We start from the raw sequence: 14454 nt of genomic DNA, 5'->3' as shown, positions 1-14454 counted from the left end.
TGTGAGTGGTTAGGTCAATTCAGAGGGTAATTTGGTGCGGGCTAGAGTAAGATAAAAGTTAAAACTAAGAATAGCAGATTTTCTTTCCTAAACAGACATTAAAGTTTTCATTTTCTTTTAATTCTGAATTCAAGTGCTTCAACTGACATGGTGGGGTTTGATCTCAATCTGAGATCTTGTAAGACAGAACTTTGCACTGAATAACCAAAAAAAAATTGCTGAGAGGAAGTTGGATACATGAAACAGGGGTGCTCTGGTTTCCCTTTATTTTCTCAGGATATAGTTTACCTAGGTCCCTCTACAAAGGAATCCATGATGCGGAGGTGCCAGTGTTGGACTGGTGTGGCCAAGGTTTTTTAAAAAAAACAGAAATAGCTTGACTCCAGGTTACAGTCCAACAAGTTTATTTGAAGACAGTCTTTCAGAGTCTCGTTCCTTCTTCCGGTGTCAGCTAGACTCAAAGTTTGTGTCTTCAAATAAACCTGCTGGACTACCTGTCATGTGATTTTTGACCTAATCTACAAAGGGGCATCGACAGTTGAGCCCAGCATTCTCAAGTGGAGACTTGAGCGCAATTATAGCACATTTGTATTAGGAGGCAAAGTCAGCCTGGCAATTAACTCCACTTATCCCTTAACCAATATCATAGAAATGGTCATTTCATTTTCCTTTTGTGGAAGTTTACAGTGTGTAAAAATGGCTGCTGATTTTCCTACAAGACATCTTTGTGACCTCAGGATGGCCCAAAGTAATTAAGTGCTGATGTAATGTAGCCAAAGGCACAAGACAGCTGCAAGTTCTTCTCCCTTTAAAATGAGCGGGCTTTGACACTAAGGTAGTGAGTGACCAGTACATGCAGATCCACATCCAACAATTCCATGACAGTTGTTCAGCATATTCATATGCAGCCCTCAGACTCTACACAAGATTATGGCCCTGTATTAAATTAATAATTTGTATAATTGTTACACCAAAAAATGCTGTCCTCAGGTTCAAAAGACGAACAACATTTTGTTCAGATTCCCAAAAGTTTCCATAGGCAAGCATTTCACAGATTGTGTAACTAGTGTAATTTGTGTATAAAACTAAAAAAAACTGCAGATACTGGAAATGAGAAACAAAATTACAAAATGCTGGAAAAACTCAGCAGGTCAGGCAGCATCTGTGGAGAGAAAGTTCTGAAGGGTCACTGGATCTGAAATATGAACAGCTTTCTCTCCACAGCTGCTGCCTGACCTGCTGAGTTTTTCCAGCAATTTATGATTGTGTTGTTTGTTCATCGTTTGAAGTTATGAAAACAGATGTAAGAAATAATGGTTCATTCCCTGAAACAAAAGTTTCAGCCACAGATTGCTTGTGCACATTTCAGGAAATCTCTGTATTATCTATGTTGTCAACACTGAACTAAAAAAAATTTGGTCTTAACAATTATTGAATTAGAACTGTTTGGGAAATATGCAGTCTCTAGTGTCAATAACACTAAACTTCTGTAGCTCATTTTTATTCTTAATGACATAATCATGTATTCATTTACCCCACAATCCAAAGCCTTGTTTTTAAACCTGTACAAAACTGGAGCTATTTTCATAGTTACAAGTGTGATGTCAAACTATACATTCTATTGACAATGATACAATCTCAATAAACCAGCTCACATACTTGACAATACACTTTCAGCCTCAATTAACTTCCCCGAATACATGTACATTTCTTATTAAGCCTCCAAAGACTATTACAGGATTATGCTGAAAAATGCAAATTAGAAACCAGACAAGAGTCAATGTGGAGATAGTATTTCGCTCTCCTCTTATACCCTGTCCCATACCTTCGGATATACAAACATTCTGGTCCTCCCTCAGTCACTTCAACATTTACCAAAAATTATGAACATTAATCAGCAAAACTGTTTAACGATTTAAAACCCAAACCTTTTCACAAATTAAACAGCAAACTTTAACAGATTGCTTAGTAAACAGCAAATTGCTAGAGCTTTGCAATTTATTCAAGCAATATAAAATAATGTTCCTAGATTATATAAAGGGAGCTACATTACACCAAATGCCTTTCCACCACACTTCTCAGCCAATAGAGCAGACCAGTACTTAAAAAGGTTGAGTGGCCTGACTAGGGCAGAAAACACCAACTTTCCCCTTTCTTATTTTGGCTTCAGTTGCCAGACACCACAAGGCATGTATATATCCCTTCAGCTGCTTACCGTCATCAGAAGCTTTTATCGAGGGAGAAACTGATGCTATGATCAGGTGGTGGGTCACTGGAAACGAGAATCCCAAATTTAAAGTAGATCAGGGCTGTACAAATAGGCAAATGATAAAGGGTAAGCAAGTCATTTGGGTATCTCACAAGCGAGCTCAGGAACTCATCACCTGCTGCTGCAGACTGGGTTTGCAAAGAGAAATTGTTTTTGCTACTTACCGCAAACTAATGTGCAGAAGCTTCACAGAACTCAAACTGTTGTCCTCCTCATTTAGACCAGCTGGTGTATCACAACTGTAACATTTCCATAATGTAGAAGCAAAGTAGCCAAGGGGCAGGGCAATTCAAGATGACAATTACAGTAGCAGTTAGTAGTTTTTGCACAATACTGACAGTCATTTACCTATATAACAATGACTTAACTATTCCCTCATACTTTATTACACACCTCAATCCCATGGAAAAGACGAGACAGGACACCAAAAACGTGGTATGGTTAGTGTGGATGCAGAAGTTTCACCAACTGATTCACAAAACAGAGCTAGAGGAACAGATGAGGAATTAGCTACAGAAACAGGTTGCAGAGCTAACATCCCCTCAGTCACTTGATCCCACATTTCCCATTCTTATTTGCAAATTGCTACATTTCCAAATGAAAAATTCAGATTTCTAAAGACAGGACGAGGCTCCAATCTAGGGAAATCCAAAAGCAAAAAGCACCAAGGATTGCTTTACAAATTTAGAGTTTTGTAAGACTCTTAGAGATGTTCAATTAAATCTTTAGGACTTCTGTCAGAAATAAGCCAACGTGAAATTCCCCAGGGAATTAAACACAGAAGCAAGGGTGGAAAGAAACACATGTACCTTACCACATTTCAAGCTTCAGTCAAGGTAAGCTATAATTAGCACCGCATACTGTTTGAAAAGATGTTTCACATCTTTCACTCTGATTTGTATGAAAAGCTGCTCACAAAGTATTTCTGTATGTTTTGTTCATACAGTTTTAATGTGTAGAGCTGGATGAACACAGCAGGCCAAGCAGCATCTTAGGAGCAAAAGCGCTTTTGGGCCTAGACACTTTTTCAGAAATGGGGGAGGGCAAGGGGGTTCTGAAATAAATAGGGAGAGGAGGGAGGCAAATAGAAGATGGATAGAGGAGAATACAGGTGGAGAGGAGACAGACAGGTCAAAGAGGTGGGCTGGTTTAGGGATGCAGAAATGGGAGGGGCGATCTTGAAGCTTGTGAAGTCCACATTGATACCATTGGGCTTCAGGGTTCCCAAGCAAAATAGGAGGTGCTGTTCCTGCAACCTTCTGGTGGCATCATTGTGTAGCACTGCAGGAGGCCCAGGATGGACATGTCATCTGAGGAACGGGGGTGGTTGGGGCAGGGGGAGGTGGAGAGGAAGAAAAAAAAAGTTGAAATGGTTCGCGACTGGGAGGTGCAGTTGTTTAGTGCGAACCGAGCCTAGGTGTTGCACAAAGCAGTCCCCAAGCCTCACCTTGGTTGCCCCGACGTAGAGGAGGCCACAACGGGAACAGCGGACACAGTATACCACATTGGCAGATGTGCAGGTGAACATCTGTTTGATGTGGAAAGCCTTCTTGGGGCCTGGGATGGCGCGGGGTTGGGGGTGGTGCAAGGTGTAGCACTTTGTGGTTGCAGGGAAAAGTGCCAGGTGTGGTGGGGTTGGAGGGGAGTGTGCAGCAGACAAGGGAGTCGGAGAGTGGTCCTACCAGAAAGTGGATAAGGGTAGGGAGGGAAAAATGTCTTTGGTGGTGGGGTTGGATCGCAGATGGCAGAACTATCGGACAATGATGCATTGGATCTGAAGGTTGGTGGGGTGGTACATGATGAAGGGGATTCTGTTTTGGTTGTTATTGCAGGCAGGAGGTGTGAGGGATGAGTTGCAGCAAATGCAGGAGACATTGTGGAGGGTGTTCTCGACAACGGGTGGGGGAAGCGTGGGGAGAGACAGAAGTTGCAGTCCGAGAAACCAGGACATCTGAGATGTTCAGGAGCGCAGTGCCTCATTTGGGAGCAGATGCAGAGGCAAAAAGGAATTGGGAATAGGGGACAGCCTTTTTCAGCAGGAAGGTGGTGTACTCCTGGTAGCTGTGGGAGTCGGTGGACTTAAAATGGATATCGTTTTCCAGGTGATTGCCAGAGATGGAAACGGAGGGGTCCAGGAAGGAGTGAGACATTTGAAATAGTCCAGGTGAACTTAAGGTTGGGGTGGAAGGTATTGGCAATGTGGATGAACTGTGAGCTCCTCATGGGAGCACAAGGCAGTGCCAATACATTTAATCAATGTAACAGAAGAGATGGGGGGGGGGGGGGGGGGGGGGGGGGGGGGGTGGTTTAGGGTCAGTGTAGCTATAGAAGAGGGATTGTTTTATGTAACGACATAAAGGAAGGCATAGCCTGAGCCCATGTAGGTACCCATGGCCAACCCCTTTGTCTGTAGCAAGTGGGAGGAATTGAACGAGAAGAAGTTGAGGGTGAGGACGAGTTCGGCTAAGCAGATGAGGGTGTCAGTTATAGGGGACTGGTCAGGCCTGTTGGGACTATCTGAACAAAAAACAAACTTTGAATGGAAGGGGAGACAAGTACTGTGAAATAAAAGCCAACCCTTCAACACAAATACGATTAGTATGTTACATGCTGTGATGGTCTATTTTTCGGTTACTCTTATCATGACATTGTTTCAATAGTACGAGGACAACCATAAATGTGTGGCATTTTTGTCTTTAAAAGACCCTGACTTGAGGAATCTCAGTAAGGGGTGCCTTTTGAAGCACGTGAAAGATTCAAAACCGAACAAATTCATAGCTGCTGAATTGGAAGGAATAAGACCATAAACACACAGAAGCTAGGCCATTTGGCCCAGAGTCTGCTCCACCATTGAATCATGGCTGATAAGTTCCTCAACCATGCTTTCTCTCTGTAACCCTTGATTAATCAAGAACCTATCTGCCTTAAATACACAATGATATGGCCTCCTCAGCCTTTTATGGCAATGAATTTCATAGACTCACCACTCTGGCTGAAGTAGTTTCTCCTTATCTGTTCTAAAAAGGTCTTCCCCTTACTCAAAGGCTGTGCCCTCAGGTCCCAGACTATCAATGGAAGCATCTTCCCAACATCCACTTCATCCAGGCCATTCAGTATTCTGAAAGATTCAATTAGATCCCCCCCGCACCCCCCCCCCCCCACCTCATCTGTTTAAACTCAATGAGTATAGTCCCAGAGTCCTCAAATGTTCCTCATTTAAGCTTTCCATTCTTGGGACCATTCACACAAAACACCTCTGAACCCACTCCAGGGCCAGCACATCCTTCCGGAAATATGGGGTCCAAACTGCACACAACACACCAAAACATGGCCTGACTTGGAGCCATCAGGCCTCAGTCATATACATCCCTGCTTTTATATTCAAGTCCTCTCAAAATAAATGCCAGAATTGCATTTGCCTTCCCAACTACCGAGAGCCTGCAAGTTTACCTTGAGAATCCTGGACTAGAACTCAAAAGTCTCTTTTCACTTCTAGTGCTACTATCTTGTAATGTTTCAAATTAAAACAAATTTATACAAGAAACGTGTCAGAATCAAGTACATTCAGCCACATTCACTCACTTCCAATCATTCTGCAGAATGACAAATCAAACAACATACAGAATCTATGCTTTTACAACAAACCTGCTTGTTTTTAAACAAAGTTGCATTTATTTATTCTACCATTTCTTATATGCAATGCTTAAATTTGACAGTTGTTTAATTAACTCATACATGGAGTAGAATTCTGATCTTTGATCTTGTGGAAACTCCCTTCCATCAGGCATTTCCCAAATTTGCAGGAAACTGCTGGGCGACTTGCTGAGATATTGGTACAAAATTGGTTTGAAAGTAGGAAAGAGGTGGTTGCAGGTTCTGGGGCCACTGCTTTGCCGTTTATACAACAGATTTGATGTTAGTATGGGATGTTTGCAGATGACACCAAAATAGGTGTAGTGGACAGCGAAGATTCTAAAGTACAAAGTGGCAGATGGAGTTTAATGTAGATAAATGCAAAGTGTGTCATTTTGGTCAAGCAAACCATGGCAGGGTTTAATTTGAAAAAGCACACATCATTGCTCTTTCACATATAGTACAATGGTATTTCTATAGTCTCCAGTAATGGCTATCTGACTCAAAATATCCCCAAACCTCCAAGTGACATTCCAGGCCAAATATATTACTCTACAAGAGACAGAGGTAGCTTTATCTGCCACGAAAGTGAACCCTCCACCTCAACAAATTAAAGTGTAACCCAGAACAGAATTTATGTCCAAGCCAATACACCAGCAAAACTACAAGCTCCATCTGGCAGAACAGTGCTGTACTTCGGTAACAGCAATTATGCTCAAATACATACCAGGGCTGATCAACATTTAAACAATGCATAAAAAAATCTTGCTTGAGTGTTTTGGGCATGGCATTCATAAGATCAGTGTCTTGCTTACCTTATAAAGCAAGCTATCAACTAGCACCATTTATCTCAATACCATCATTTTTCTTTCAAAAGATTCAAAGTACAAAGTCTTGAGTGAAATTATGTTTTTTTCATTCCTCTCCCAAATGAGTGGCTCGTGAACTTGCATTTTGCAAATAGAAGACGCATTGACAAACAGCAATAAACAGGCACAAGAAATAGGTAGTGCACACCAGATTTATTCTCAATTTCATATATACACATAAGTGAAAAATAACTGATTCCCAAATGGTGCACTAAGACATACAGTAGTAATGTTGGCTGCAGGGCTCATTGCACAACCTAGCAAAGCCACCTGGACAAAATGGTCCCATTCAACAGTTAGAAATCTGGCCGATCCTTCTTCAGTTTACTGTAGTCCATGTTTACAGCAAAGAACTATTGAAGAAAGAGAAAACAAAGGAAATTCAGATCAAAAGTTCCAATTTAAATGCAAGTCTTTTCCAAAAAGTCCCTCAATGCCAGGGACACAGGTTCAATTCCACACTTTGTGACTGTACAGAGTTTGCACAATTCTGTGTCTGCATGGGTTTCTGCCAGGTTCACTGGCTTCTTTCCACAGTCCAAAGATGTGCAGGTTAGGTAGATTGGCCATGCTAAATTGCTTGCAGTATGCAAACTAAGTGGGTTAGGGTAGGGAATGAGTCTGGGCAGGATGCTCTTTAGAAAGGCCAATGTGGATTCAGTGGGCTGAACAGCCTGCTTCCACACTGTAGGGAGTCTATGGTTCTATGATTTGTTTCTGATTCTGCAGTAGAGCCAAAGCTCATCACCCCACACCCTCCCTCAAAGGGGAATGACTTACCTTCATTTGGCAAAGTGAGCCAGTTTAGAACAATTTGACATCCCATTTTAAAAACAGGGCATGCACACCAAGTTTGTATTATGACATAAGCAAATTTGCAGCTATTTTAAAGGGTGGGGAAGAACAGATTCACTTGCAAGTGTCCCTATGATCACTACAACTACTAGCAGCACACTAAACACAATGGACAACTGTCAACTATTGCTCCGAGCACAGGCCTGTTGAACAGCATCAGAATCTGGGGACCTGCCTTGAAGTTGGTGCCTTATTTTAATTGAATGAAAGCCAATTTCTTTAATGTGATTATAAATCAAAAGTTCATGCTATGGTCAGTGAAGCATAAAACAGACCTAAAAACCTAACATGCATATTTTATGGTTAACTCAAAAATTTGATTGTGGTCTCTGATCTCAGTTTTCTGAATAAAGAGCAGACTTGATTAGGCCTTATCGGCCTACAGATAATAGCCATATTGAACAAGTGCATTTGAATAGGATGCATTCTGATACCACATGCTCATGATCTGGTACCAGACTTTTGACACTATGCAATTGTTTAAGTTTAGTAATATCTAAGTAAACAGTCATTTAGGCCTTGCACCCACTAGTAAAATCTTGATCACCCAACCTAGACCCATTCACTGAATACCTTTGACTTAAAACGGAACTTGCTAAGACTTGTTAAAAAGTGAACCAACCTGACTAACTGCTTTTTAAAGAATATTAAGCTTTACCACTTGGCAAGTCTGCCCAACCTCACTGCTGAAACAATATGTTCTAATTTTAAGACCACATCACTTGATCCAGATTCTCCAATCAGTAGATTTTCTTCAAGCTTAACACTTCAATTAATAGGAAAACCTAGATCACAAATTTAACTGTCTAAATGACAGTCAATACAACACTGGTTAGTACAATTTCTCAATTGAAACTATTTAGACTGGATATGGGCAAGTTATACTGCAATCCCACCCAGTTTAAATATCATTCTCAGTGTTGTACTCAGCAATTTGAGGACTTCTAGTATGTCTAGTGACCTGTACATCTGAAGCATGACTTAACCTCATGTTTAGATATACAGTCAGTGATCTTACTGAAACACAAGGTTGAGATGTCACATTTCTAAATCCTGACTCCTCCAATAATGAGTACTGTTCAAAAATAAGGAGCATTTCATTTAATAGGAAGAATGTCTTCCCTTGAGGAAGGCTCATCTATTAAAATTTACTGTGGAAGAGGCAAGATCAATGAAGGCATTCAAGACTTTTGACCCAGAACAGAATCAAGGATTTTTAAAAAGGCAAGCAGAAAGGCCACAATTAAAATCTACAAACATTGTTTATGATAGTTGTGCACTGATACAGTTTACATGGATCCCCAAGACTAACATTTAAAACGACTTGGAAAAAGAGTCCGTCTTTGAGTCCAAAGCAGACAGTTTAACACTGGCTACATTTGTTTCAATTTATCATAATTTTGTCTGTTCACTTCATCTTGTAGTACCCTTAATGTCATACTTCCATCTACATCTGTAATTTTCAAGCTACTTGTTGGAAGTGGCTCATTTATCACTGCCTCAAAGTAGTGCACGTATGGTACAAGGTTCAGGTTGTGAAGTTCATTGCAGAACATTAGGGCAGAAAACAATTCAAAGAAACTGATTCCATATAGTGTCCAGCTTCTTGCTAAGTCAACAGCTTGGTTTCAGCCAATTGACAGAATTATTTTGTGATTTGTAGTGTATGCACAACAATGGATCAAGGCAATAGATCAAACAGTGAAGTAGGTTTTCAATGAAGATCAGTTGAGTTTAAGTGCAAGAAATGGATATTACCTTGTACTGCTCATTGGGTGCTATCTTATTCCATGGCTCAGGGTTATTCTTGCGATTCCAGCTGAAGAGGCAAAAGGAAGATGTACAATTAAGAAACTTGCCACATTACCTGACAGTTGAGATAAGAAAATAAAAGTTTTGCTTTGACAAGTTGCTGGTTAAAATGTGAACATTCAATTCCTTAATAAATTTACTATAAACAAACATCTACTGACAAATTATTAAATCAAAAGCCTACTTATGGTGAAAATAAGCAAGTGTATGGAAAATCTGCATTAACACTGAAAACCCCAAAGCCACTTAAGCTATTTTGAATGCACTGATTGAAGTTAATTTTAACTGTTGCTGACGTTCCACATTTAGAATCCAAATTTTGGAAGCAGGAACTTATACTCTCACTTACACAATCTTTTTATAGATGTGAACCAAAATTTAAAAGGTTCAGGTATTTACATGAATATTGCCTCTAAGCATTCCTCACAAGAGCTACAGAGCAGAGCACAAAAAGTGGCATAAGGAGATATTAGGTCAGATGACTAGATGCCAATTTTAAGCAGCATTTGAAAAATCATTTGTAGGACATGATGTCACTGACTGGCTAGCATTTATTGCTCATTCCTAGGTACTCATGAAAAAGCATTGCTAAGCTGCCTTCTTGAATTGCAGCAAAGCCACCTGCTCGTACTGAAGCAAGGAGATGCAAAGAGGAAATTCCAGAGCTCAGGCCACATGTAACTGAAAAGGTGCAAAAAAATAGCATATGCATCAATTAAAGCGATGGTTGCTGACCAGTGCAATATTTAGATTGACATGCGTTGGTGGGTTTAACATTAGCAATACATAGAACAAAGCCTTGGAAAAATTTTAAAACAAATAAGAATCTCAATCTGGACTTAGCTTGGCTGGGCACAAACGTAGGTCAGCAAGCACAGGGTGACAAGTGAACAATGCTTCTAAGTGTAGGTGCAGGCAAAGGCTTGGATGATCTGTCTGTGGAAAATCAAAAGCAGGAGAAATGCATAGTTCTCTCCAACTTGGACTATCCCAAAACTGCAAGTGACGGTTTCAGCAGATAAGCTGATACAGGGGTAAAAAAGTTAAGACGATGGAAGTAAGTGTGTTAGTGGCTGTGAGAATACATAGTCATATGCCCATCAAGCAAGGTGCAAACAAGTCAGTTTAATCTGAACTTCTGACAGGGCACCCATAATCCACTGCTGCATCTGATTTTAATCAATCAATTGTTGGTCACACTTTGCTGCCTAGGCTCCAGGTTCTGGGGTTCACCACCTACATACTCCCACTTTTCCCTTTCTTGAAATAGATCCCTCCATTCAAATTCACAACATAACTTAATCAAACTGTTAGTTAGTTTAGTTGTTATCTCCTATTACATTTGTGATTAAATTGGTCATGTGACAGTGAAAATACAGCTAACAACCTGTTTATTGAACATTCAGCTTGCACACATTCAACGAACCATAAAGTACACTATAATGTTACAGCTCAATTGTCACCAACCTAACATCAGGGTTACGGAGAGCAAGCCGCAGGAGGTACATGCTTGCTCCTAAACTTCCGGTTCCAATGAAGATAAACAATGGGATTAACTACAAAGAAGAAAGTGAATTATACATATTAACAACCATAAAATTTAAAAACACTTGGGCAGTAAGATAGTTCAACATTAAATAAAACTCACTATAAAGCTAGTCACAGTCAAGAACATGAAGTTCAGTAACATTATTTCAGTAATATTAAATGAGCAGCTTACATGTAACAATGTGGCTGCTGCATTTTTTCACTTTCCAGCAAAAATAAACATCCAACCCATAATTTTAACTAAATAAGAGCTCAAGTATTTGCATTTCCAATCTAGTGGAATAACCTTCAGTAATCACCACAAGGTCACTGGAGACTGCCGTGAAAGGTTTCCTGCTTCAGTGCCATTTAAAAAGGCTTAGCAACCTGGTGCAAGGTATGTCAAAAATTACTAGTTTTAAATATATGCACAGTTCAAAAGACATATGGTGCATTTGTTAAGTGTTGGTTATTCCCACTCAGCAGATAATTTGGACCATTTGAACTTGCTCCCTGCAAGTAAACTAAACCAGAAACATTCATTCTGTACAAGTGCATGGAATGCCACAAGAGCAAGGAAAAAACTCATTTTCTTCAAGGTCAAAGTCTATCACTGATATTTGCTACACATTTAACAAGTTCAGAAGCCATGTGAAAAATTTGTGGAATGTCCTTCTCCCTACACCATCTGCAAATAGAAAATCAGAATTAAATATATCATACCCATGCTCAAGTTATAGTTTATCCACATGCAAACAAAAAACTGTCCAAAGTTATTTGCACAACTGATCAAGGGCAACAAGAAAATCTTAAATTTTGTGATTTAGGTATTTTTACTGCTTTAGTCTCCACTTTGGAACAGAACTGGTTCAACTGAGATTCCAGGAGAGAGAGAGAGAACAAACCAACTTTATTGAAGTCAATGAGAGGGTCAGAGTTCAGTTATGATGATGAAGTGTCAAATTAACATCAGCAATTTTAAGCCAATAAACATTTGACCTTCAACTCAATTACCCATAATCAATTAATGCTAAATAAAATGAAAGCTGCACAAATAGCATTCTAGAACTCATGCCAAAACAAGTAACACAAGACAGAAGCTGTCATCACTGCAGTCCTCATTATAAACAGAATGCAGCAGCAGCCTACCAAATGCTGCTTGTTCAGGATTGTGAAGCTGTTAGAATAGCTCTAAAGCTGTACATCTTCACACAAACAAACGGGTTCTCTTAAGGACAGAAAAAGCCCTTAGGCAACACAAACCAAGATTCGTGACTGGCAAGTCAAAGGCAATTAGGAGTTTAAGTAAAAACAAGAACTTGGGAGAATTCCTTCCCCCCACCAAAAAGTCATCCTTTCGGATTCTGAGTATATAAACCATGCACAAAAGCGAATGGTAAAACTCTGGCAAAATGCGAAACCCTCGTCCTCAGACACCCTCTTTCAGGCGGCTACCAAAATGCTGGCAGTGTAGTCTGATAGGGTGAAAACACGACCCGCACTTAACGTAACAAAACTATCACTTGGGGGAGGCACGTATCATTGTCATGGTTGTTAAAACAAAATCAAAGTGCATTAGCGACTGCAGCTAGAAATACAGGTGACTACGGCCTAAGAGTCACAGAAGGCGCCGCCAACCTCCTCCACATGGCTCCGCCAAAAAAAAACGCCGAATGCGGACTTAGAAAGCCCGGCGGGAGGAGACCGCGACTCCCGGCTGTTCCCCACTCGCACGCCATGTACTCACGCTCGGATGGCTCTTGACCTGTCGGATCATTAACCCCAACATGACAGCGACACGTTCCTACCCCACACCGCACCCACCCTCCAACTGAGGCGCCTCAGCCGCGTTCGCTCTAAGTCATCAGGGGTCTTTGATTAGAGTAGACCGCGCATTCTCCTGACCATGGTGGTGGTTGGGGGGGGGGGGGGGAAATTGAACACAGTGATGCTCACAATTTTTTCGAAATAATTAAAACATCCAGTGGCAGTCAATAGTAAAAATTCAGTTTGACTTTGGTTTTAAACAATTTCAGATAGAAAATCTGGCGCTCTATCCTGGCACCTTACCGCTGGGAAAGCCCCTTTCCTCCCTCTCCCAAACGAGATCTGTCACGTGAGCTGTGCTTGCAACATGTGAATGACGACACTCTCCAGTCTGGAGCTGAGAACATAGGGACATTAGCTTACTAACCTAAAATTTCCAGAAATTACAATCTTAAATTTACAGTTGTCTATTTAGGTATCGCAGAATGATGACAATAAAGAAAGACTTACATTTATATAGTGCCTTTCACATACAGTGCAAACAACTCATACTTGGCATCCAATGGGCCAGGGAGTTGCATGTGCCTTGGTGGGTACAGAAGATGTTGGCAAAGCTACAGCACCTGTGGCAGGGTGGAGACGGTGGTGTCAAACCTGTATGTACAGCAGATCACAAAAATCAATTGAACAGAAAGTGGAGCAAACAGCATGTCTGATGCAGAGAGCTTAGGTCGGGCACCTCTAGTATCGGATGCTCTTGGAAAATCTACAATGTTTCAACCCAACATAACATCCCCATTCTAGGGAACTTACTCATGGAGACCAGAAACACCAGGTACTCCACCTATCAACCTCCACACATGCACAAAAAACTGCAAGTTGGCAAGCCAGCCAAGAATTAATTAAGCCAAGTGTGGAATGCTGATGGTACATTCAAGATGGTGACAACACTGGGCAAGTCTTTGCGAGCCTTCTACACCATGTCTTATTCTACAATTCATATAACCATTCCACACTTTTAAACCTAAATGGTCTTGTTTTGTGAACCTTCTGTGAAGCTGTAACCTTATGTGCCTTGTTCTGTGTAAGCACCCTCTGATCTGTATGTCCTTAATTGCTAAGACCTGTCCTGCTTTCATGAAACGAAACGTTTCACTGTACTTAGGTACATATGACTACAGCAATAAATTAAATCAAATGATCACTTTATTGATGAAGTTTAAGTAATAATGAACAAAATTAACTAAGCAACAACTCATATGTAACAAAATGATCAAGAATTTAAAGTCAATTTAGCCACCATAAGAATGGTTAATCTTTATACTTTTTCACATACTTGGTGTCATTCAGAAGTTCTCAGTAACATTAAGGACAGTGTACCCTGTGCAAAATATTACCAAAGTAATTGGCTGTAACAATGTTTTTGGAACACCATTCAGTTTCTTCTTAAATTAACTTGTCCAGGCATGGCACACTGCCATGACAGGTGGAACTAAAATCTAGATTTTTCACCTAAAGGAAAATGTACTGCCACTATGCCTCAAGACTACCTACTCTTTCAGCTTTTGGTCAACGATGTTGCACGGTCTGTAATTCAAACTTGGGTTGTCTGCAGAATACACTGAAAGTTTTGTTCTAGTCTGAGATTGAAGTTACTAACTTTGAGTAATGTCTCTCCTGCAATTACTCTTAAGGTTTGCTGGCTATCACGATAGGAACCCA

General features: G+C 40.6%; 1 protein-coding gene across 1 annotated transcript; it reads right to left on the bottom strand.

Annotated features, from left to right (window-relative positions):
* Positions 1-6905: 6905 nt before the first annotated feature.
* LOC125466449 (cytochrome c oxidase subunit NDUFA4-like) lies at positions 6906-12836 on the bottom strand. Its single transcript, XM_048560968.2, has 4 exons — positions 12713-12836; positions 10906-10994; positions 9385-9445; positions 6906-7124 (listed from the first exon to the last, which is right to left on the bottom strand). Exons 1-4 carry the CDS (start codon positions 12752-12754, stop codon positions 7068-7070), a joined length of 249 nt encoding a protein of 82 aa, XP_048416925.1. The 5' UTR covers positions 12755-12836; the 3' UTR covers positions 6906-7067.
* Between the last annotated feature and the right edge of the window lie 1618 nt (positions 12837-14454).

Source organism: Stegostoma tigrinum, chromosome 31 (assembly GCF_030684315.1).
Source record: "Stegostoma tigrinum isolate sSteTig4 chromosome 31, sSteTig4.hap1, whole genome shotgun sequence".
Lineage (NCBI taxonomy): Eukaryota > Metazoa > Chordata > Chondrichthyes > Orectolobiformes > Stegostomatidae > Stegostoma > Stegostoma tigrinum.
Note: the sequence above shows the minus strand (reverse complement) of the source record. Positions and strands in the feature narration are given on the sequence as shown.